This window comes from Hippoglossus stenolepis, chromosome 8 (genome assembly GCF_022539355.2).
Source record: "Hippoglossus stenolepis isolate QCI-W04-F060 chromosome 8, HSTE1.2, whole genome shotgun sequence".
NCBI lineage: Eukaryota > Metazoa > Chordata > Actinopteri > Pleuronectiformes > Pleuronectidae > Hippoglossus > Hippoglossus stenolepis.
In genome coordinates this window covers 26,126,029-26,134,202 of record NC_061490.1, presented here as the reverse complement: position 1 = coordinate 26,134,202, position 8,174 = coordinate 26,126,029, and the positions used below count along the sequence as shown (strand labels likewise).

Here is an 8,174-nt window from a genome sequence, read left to right as displayed (position 1 = left end):
AGCCCCCAGCCCAACTTCATCGGCCCAGCAGGGGGGGGAGGAAGTTTTGAGGAGGAGGGGGAGCGGCCGACAGTGCTCGTCTTTCCCCACAGACAAGCGAGCACGTCACAGTCAGAGCGAATTAATCCAACACTCGTTGGTGGCGTGCCGGCTGCCGTCTGTGGCCGCTGGATTGGACGCCTTTGCCTCGCTGGCTGCTGTGTCATCCTCCCCCAGCTCTCCTCCCCCACTCCACAGTAATGATCTCCATCTCTCTGTATACTGTAAAACTCCCCCCCGAGCTTCCTCTCCTCAGTTGCCGCTCTGTGGAGTTATTTCGAGTCGTTTGCCGACGACACGCAGAGATGCAGCTCGTTCATCTGCAGACTCATCGGTCTCAGGCCTGTTTGGAAACCAAGCGACGTCAGACTTGGCCTTTTCGAGAACATAGATTTAATCTAGACACATTTTATTTGTATAGTGCCAAATCCTAACATACATTATCTCAAGGCTCTTTACAAATTGAGGTTGAGACTTTAAAAATTCTAGAGAAACCAACAGTTCCCACAATGAGCAGCTCTGCCGACTGTGGAGAGAAAACACTCCTCATTAACTCCTCTGTATTCTCACTCTGATCATTCTGCAAGTTTCCTCCTACAGGTTTCTGTCGCCTCTAGATTATTTTGTGAAGTCAACATTAATCAAGTTCATTCATCTTCTTCATTTCATCAACACCAGACATATTACAGGATGCAAATGATCACTGGAGGCAGACTTCAGACAGAACCTGCTTCCAGCATCAACAGAGGTCAAAGGCCATTCAGCAGGACCAGCTTCGACCACAGCTCATTAGGTGAAACCTTGTGTTCAGAATAATCTATCATGGATATTTTGTGTTTGATGTAACATTGACATTTCTACAAGTTTTGCTTTTACGCACATTTTCAATGTAGCACATAAAGACCCAAAGCTGAAATGGGTGAAAAATACAAGACACTGATGGAAACATATTTTTTACAGAGCGTTCCTGTAGACAGAGAAAAACCAATGTAACAACAATGAAATGATGAAAAATACCACGATGAACCAGGGTCTTGAACATTTTTACATGGACGTGTCTGATGGAAACAGATTCACATTTTCTCAAGATCCAAGTAGGAGAAACCTGCTCTCTGCAATCCTCTTTCCTGTCACATGTGAAAACCTGGGCTTTGGGTTTAAACACGTAATAGTTGGATCAAGTCTCTGCTGAAATCAAGCACTGGACTCTGTGTTGTCCTGTCAGCTATGCTATTAGCTAGCTTATAGCATAGCTGCTGCAAATGAAGATCGATTGCGTCGCAGTAACGTGATTAGACAATCGTCCTTTCATCCCGACGGAGGCTCCAGCGGGCGGATCCCTCTCATGCCGACCTATCCCAGGATCCAATCATTTCAATGTCACTATCAGGCTGCAATCAACCCAGCAGCTTACAGGACACATGGTCAAATACCAAGGGACACTTTCTCACCAACAGCACTGAGGGCGGGACAAGTTGGCGCAGATCACAGAAATCCTGCCTATGAGAACCTCTAATTCTGGTTCGGCCGACTACGGAGCCGGGACACAGCGTATGTTGGGGTCAGAAGGTTATAAGAAGTAAAGAGAAGCTAAAACTCTAGTTCAAAGAGTCCAAAAACCTGCACATGTGTTCCAGACATTTACTGAATCAGTTCTATGTTTCACTCCCTTCAGACCTTTAGAGTGTGAACTCTTCTCAAACGCCTTTCACCTGACAGCCACATGCGCTCTCCTAGCAAAGGATGATGGGAGTTGTAGTCTTCACAACAGTGATTCTCTGACATGTCTCTGATTGGCTGGGTCGAGCTGCCGCTAACGTTTGCTCAGCTTGTTTCTCTGAAAACTTCTGATCCAGACGTCCGACGACTAAAATCCTTCATCTGAGTTGAAAACCACCAAGATGTAAAAAGGGCATCATACAAATGTGACTTCAAACTGGATAAAAAGTCACTTTTAACTCTTCAGGCAGGCAAACACACAAAGTCGACCAAATAAAACCCAAGATGCAAGACTTTTCTTATCGTAATATTACGACTTGTACGTCAGATCAGAACTACAGAACGACTGGGGATGAAAGAGAAGATCTGAATTGAACCAGAAGAGATGCAGAAGACGACCAGTCCCACTGCGAGCAAGGAGCCGCATCTGTTTTCAACCGGCATGTCGAGACTCCGTTTGTGAAACACGAGGTTTACTGTGCAGGTTAATGTGCCAGATTCTCAGAAGGAGTCAGTATTTGAAGTGAAGCTGCTGATTGTAAGTTAATTCTGTTCAAGTCAAATGTTTGAGTCTCAGCCAAGATTCAGCAGAAACCTTGAATATTTCAGGACGTTTAAAACAAGTGATGAAAGAACGTCTGGATCCAACACTTTCTCCAAAAATGTCTCATCCTTCCACCAAGTTTACTGGAAATATGTTCAGTAGTTTCCCCCGGCGACAAACCAACAAACCAACCTGCTCTTTTCCTGCTTCTCTCTTTGTTGGTCTGCTCTCACTGAGTCATGCATATTTATGTTGGTTTTGCATATGATTGTGTTTTTTTTAGCTGTTTATGATTAAAGCTGGAAAAATGCAACATTTCACAAACTGTTTTGATGAGATGTGAACAAAAGGGAGTCGGACTCAATTCGTATTCACTGCTTCTGTCAATTGATATATTTTTAACATTTGTTGCTAAAGTACACTTGTTTTCTGGACCTTTTTCTTACCTGCACACATCTAAAAATGATATTCTTATTCTAAACATACAACACAACCCTGAAAACCTTTAACTGAAGCAGCTGACGGGTTCTGGGAAGCGACCCGGCAGATTTAAGGTCCAGAGACAAACGCCTCACACTGGGATCTGAAGCGCTGGAGTGAGGACCCCTGCAGTGACCTCTGGATTAAAGATTACCCACACACACACACACACACACACACACACACACACACACACACACACACACACACACACACACACACACACACACACACACACACACACACACACACACAGCGAGAGAGAGAGAGAGGAAACCACAGGATTATGCTTTGGTTTCCTTGTGTCCACGGACTGGAGCCAACCCTGCAGAGGAGTGACACTACAACACGTGGGCAGTGTTTACTTCACTCGCAGGTTTATGAAGCTTCCTGAACGACAGGAAACACAAAGCAGCGTAAAAAGAAGAAGAGACAGAGGACGCAACACAGATTTCACAAATGTTTCACAACTGTTAGTTTTTCACTGAATTATAAATGGCACAGTGGAGGAGATTCAAACTGAGCTGCTGAAAACAGACTCTGCAGGAACATGAATTAAAAGGCTGACGACCAATCAGACATCTTCGAGGCTGAGGGGGGTTGATGACATTTCTAACGCCAACAGAAGCAAAGATGGAAAAAACCCAAATAAAAATATGTCAGGAGGAAAAAGTGGAGCCGCACAGAAGACGAAGATGTGAAGAGAGTTTTTGTTGATAAAGGCTGAATGTGCTGTAAACATAACCACGTCACGTCCGGCCTCTGACGCTCCACCTTCACCTGAACATGTGTTGGTGAACTCGTCTGAAAGATGTTTACTGATGAATGTGGTAAAGTTTACTGAAGGTTCAGTCTGAAACTTGACTCATCGGGCTCACTCTGTCACACAGAGGAATTCAACCGGCAAACCAAACATGAATTCCACCAGAAACAAACAAGTGGAGCAAAAGTGAAAAGCCTGAAAATAATCCGCATCAATAAAGAACAGATACATGAAGTAACGGAGGAAATGTACTTAGTTACATCCCAACACTGGCTTTGGGCGGAGTGTGGTGGTGGTGGTGGTGGGGGCTTCTCTGTCATCATCATCCTCCTCCTCAGCCAATGGACGGACCAGCGGAGGAGACTCTCACGGTCTCTGCAGCGCGGAGCTGAGCGCACGGCTCCACGGATCCATCCTCCTGCGCGCGTCGGGGAGCCGGTGCGTCCTCCGGGTTCGGGACCCTTCTCCTCTCGTGTCTCTCCGGGGGGATTCGAGCTGCTGTTCCAGCGGAGACATGTCGGAGCCCACCTGCCGCTGCGCGTCCTGAGCGCAATTTAAACCCGAAGTAAGTGGAGTTTAGTGCGCGTCTCTTTCTGACCTGAGCGCGTGAGCCAACATCTGCAGGAATAAACTGAGAGAGTCTAAACAGATGCTCAACATCTTCCTCCATAAGGAGCTGCTGTCCTCCTGTGAAAGGTGAGTGGATGTGGCAGCAGCACGAAGACGCACAGACTCTGGGCAGAGCGGCTCCGTGCGCGCAGAGCAGTTCAGTGGATTTCCAGTATTATTGTGTGGACGTGCGGGAGGTTTCTGCGTCAGTGCGCTCTGCACAGGGAGGCTGCAGGATGTGGGAAACTAAACTAGTCCTGACAGGGTTCAGCCCAAAGCTGCGTCCTGACCCAGGGACGTAAAAACATCCAGAAACAAACAGCAGAGCTCTTACTGTCGCGTCTCCATGGAAACCACAGTTCCGTCTCAGAATGTTTGACCTTGATTCTTGAAACAAGTAAAAAGTGAAGAAGAAGAACAGAAGCTGCAGATTAAAGGATTAAAGAGACCGTTTGTTTACTATTACAGCTGTTGTCCGATTATGACATCATCCATCTCCTGTCACTCCAGGAGGGAGGAGTGTCCATCCATCCTCCATCCTCCATCCATCCTCCATCCATCATCTATCCTCCATCCTCCATCCATCCTCCATCCATCATCTATCCTCCATCCATCATCCATCCTCCATCCTCCATCCTATCCTCCATCCATCCATCCTCCATCCTCCATCCTCCATCCATCATCTATCCTCCATCCTCCATCCATCATCTATCCTCCATCCTCCATCCATCATCTATCCTCCATCCTCCATCCATCCTCCATCCATCATCTATCCTCCATCCTCCCTCCATCCTCCATCATTCATCACACGTCCATCCATCCATCCTCCATCCTCCATCCTCCATCCTCCATCCTCATCCATCATCTATCCTCCATCCTCCATCCATCATCTATCCTCCATCCTCCATCCATCCTCCATCCTCCATCATTCATCACACGTCCATCCATCCATCCTCCATCCTCCATCCTCCATCCTCCATCCTCCATCCATCATCTATCCATCATTCATCCATCATCTATCCATCATTCATCACACGTCCATCCTCCATCCTCCATCCTCCTCTCCTCTCACTCCAGGAGGGAGGAGTGCCCATCCATCCTCCATCCATCCATCCTCCATCCTCCATCCTCCATCCATCCTCCATCCTCCATCCATCATCTATCCTCCATCCTCCATCATCCTCCATCCATCATCTATCCTCATCCTCCATCCATCCTCCATCCATCATCTATCCTCCATCCTCCATCCATCCTCCATCCTCCATCCCTCCATCCCTCTGATTAGAGTTGTTTTAGTTTGTGGTTTTGGATCAGGTGGTCTGTGACTCACACTTGCTGTGTTTGTATTTCAGGTCATGAAGTGAACGTGGCAGCAGCAGTTTCTCTGATGGTTGAGAGCAGCGCACTGGTCATGTTGGACCGAACGGACCCGGCACACTGCACCGTGTGCTGCTGTACGCTGGCCAACAAAGTCCTCATGGTGCTCTTCATGGTGCTGCTGATCTTCGCCATCTTGTTTGGAAACTTGGTGACTCTGGCTGTGGTTGTGGGAACCAAACACTTCCACACGCCACAGGGATACCTGAAGGCGTCCCTCGCTGTGGCCGATCTGGCGGTGGGGATCTTCGTGGTGCCGCTGTCCGTCTACGCCGAGGTCTACCTCATGGTGACGGACTCTGCACCAGAGTGGACTTCATACAACTCGCAGGTAGTGAGTTTCCACCCGTGCAACGTTATCGGCCCCATCTTTGCCGGGTGCACCTTGGTCTCCATAACAACTATTTTCCTGCTGACGATGGAGCGGAGCATCGCTGTGTTGATGCCGCTGCACAAGGACTGTGTGATCACTCGTAAGAGAACCACGACCCTCATCGTCCTCTCCTGGGTGGGGAGCTTCTTCTTGGCCGTGTCTCCGATGCTTTTCAGCAGCGAGATCGCTCTGGAGTACAACTCCTGCAGCCGCATGTGCAACTACGCGCTGGGGGTCGTGGGCGAGTTCCCCAGCCAGGCCTGGAACATCCTCCTGCTGTTCCCAGCGTTTGACTTCACCCTCCTCGGTGGCACTGTGGTGATAAACCTCGTCTCTCTGTCCAGCATCAGGCAGCACTCAAAGCGCAGGAAACACCTGGCTGTGTCCGAGTGCCAGAAAAAAACCAATCCCACATTCTCTGACATTAAGGCAGCGAAGACCATCGGGACTCTAACGGTGGCGTTTACAGCGTCGTTCACCCCCATCGCCGTCTTCGTAGTGGGAAACGTTTTGGGGAATAAATGGTGCAACTTCTCCTTTTTCGCCTTCTGGATTCTGGCCTCCAACAGTTGCTGGAACGTCATCATTTACAGTGTGAGGGATCAGAAGTTCAGGCTCCGTGCTCACAAGCTCCTCGAGCCCTTCCAGAGACAGAACCCAACCAAGACCTAAAGAAAACCAGAGGTCCGGGACAGACGCTCAGAGGAGAACCTGAGCAGAACTGCATCATTTAGACGAGAGAAGCATGTCTTCAGATCGCTGCTGTAAAATCACTGTTCCTTTTCTTACATCATAAAAAAGCATGAAAAGTTTGAACATCCCGAATGTGAAGTGTCCTTCATTGTCTTGTTGTGTGTGACGCTGCAGGTCCACATCCTGATGGTGTATCTCACTGTGATCTATTAAAACACAATTAAAACAGTTTCCGCTGTGTAGAGATGATAAAAAGACTTTTAGGACTGACGTCAACCGGAGACAGTTACGGTGAAACATCCTGCGTCACACAGAAAGCATCGAGGCCAAATGACTTATAGATAAAAGCAAGAAGAGGTGAACAATCACTGAGTGAGTGAGGAGCCATGAAAAGGAACCAGGACAGAATCTGAGGAGAAGGAGAAGAGGAGGCTGAGAGATGAAGAGTTAAAAGCACCTGTCTTGAATCTTGAGGTGTGAACACGTGTTGTTCACGGATTCTCACATGAACTGAACATGTGACATTTTTCTCAGTACTTCGCTCAGTTCTGTGATTGATTGTTGATGAGATCGATTTAGTCCGATTCTCTTTACGCTCCTCAGAGACGCTGTGATTCAGACACACACACACACAGCTGATTTAAACAAGCGTCAGAGAACAACCTTTTATAGTTTGTTATTGTGACCATGAACATCTGCAGGAACCTGCTGAAGCCTCTTGGCCGTGGAGTGTGGTTATTATGTGGAAGTGTTGGAGACGCTGCAGAATCAAAGGCGATGCAGAAAGCTGCACTTTAGTCGGTTTGTCAGTTCTTTAAAACCCTCAGGTGATTGTTTCAGAGTCCAATTCAAATGTAAGCTGCTTATCACCCAGAACCTGACAAACCTGGAGAATTGAGCCGAAAATGGATAATAAGCTTAAATCGACAGAGTCAGTGAAGAGAAGACGGCAGCAAAGTCTCCAACTTCTCTCTGGACAAACAAACCTGTTGTGGGTTTGTGATTTAATACTGAAGAAGCTCTGAAGAGGTTGTGCTGATTAAAAGCAGCAGCGTGGGATTGAAACCAGGTCCTGACTGGACGTCCTTCTCGAACCTGTGACGGACACATCGTGAGACTGTCCATCTACATTTACTCAATCAGTCAAAGGTTATAAATCAGGCGCCGTTTTTGTTGAATCATTTCCAACTGAGACTCATTGTTACGTCCGAGGATTTGTCATCAGGATTAAACAAAAACTGTGAAACTAATTTCCACAAAACTCGGTTGAACGTTGGTACAGGAGCCAAGAAAGATCTCGTATTGTGGCATGTTTTCAAATCTTTCATCTCTTGATGACGTCGGAAGTGTTTTCACATTTTCACTGATTTCTCAGAGAATAATTCATGGATCTGCTTTTATTTACTTTTTTGCTAAAGAAGTAAAGAATAAATAAAAAATACCCTGATCAAATACAGTTGTTATTTCAGGAGCGTCGCATTTCCTCTGTCGAAGGATTATTTGAAACGTCAATGGAGAAAATTAATGAGAATTTACTTTTTATGACTGAACCTATTAAAATAACACATCAGGGTCTA

At 47.0% G+C, this 8,174-nt stretch overlaps 1 protein-coding gene across 1 annotated transcript; it reads left to right on the top strand.

Moving 5' to 3' along the window:
• The first annotated feature begins 3,887 nt into the window (after nt 1-3,887).
• On the top strand, nt 3,888-6,828 carry LOC118113974 (beta-2 adrenergic receptor). Its single transcript, XM_035164143.2, has 2 exons — nt 3,888-4,110; nt 5,507-6,828. The coding sequence occupies exon 2, from the start codon at nt 5,542-5,544 to the stop codon at nt 6,574-6,576; it is 1,035 nt and encodes a 344-aa protein (XP_035020034.1). The 5' UTR covers nt 3,888-4,110; nt 5,507-5,541; the 3' UTR covers nt 6,577-6,828.
• Nucleotides 6,829-8,174: the final 1,346 nt, after the last annotated feature.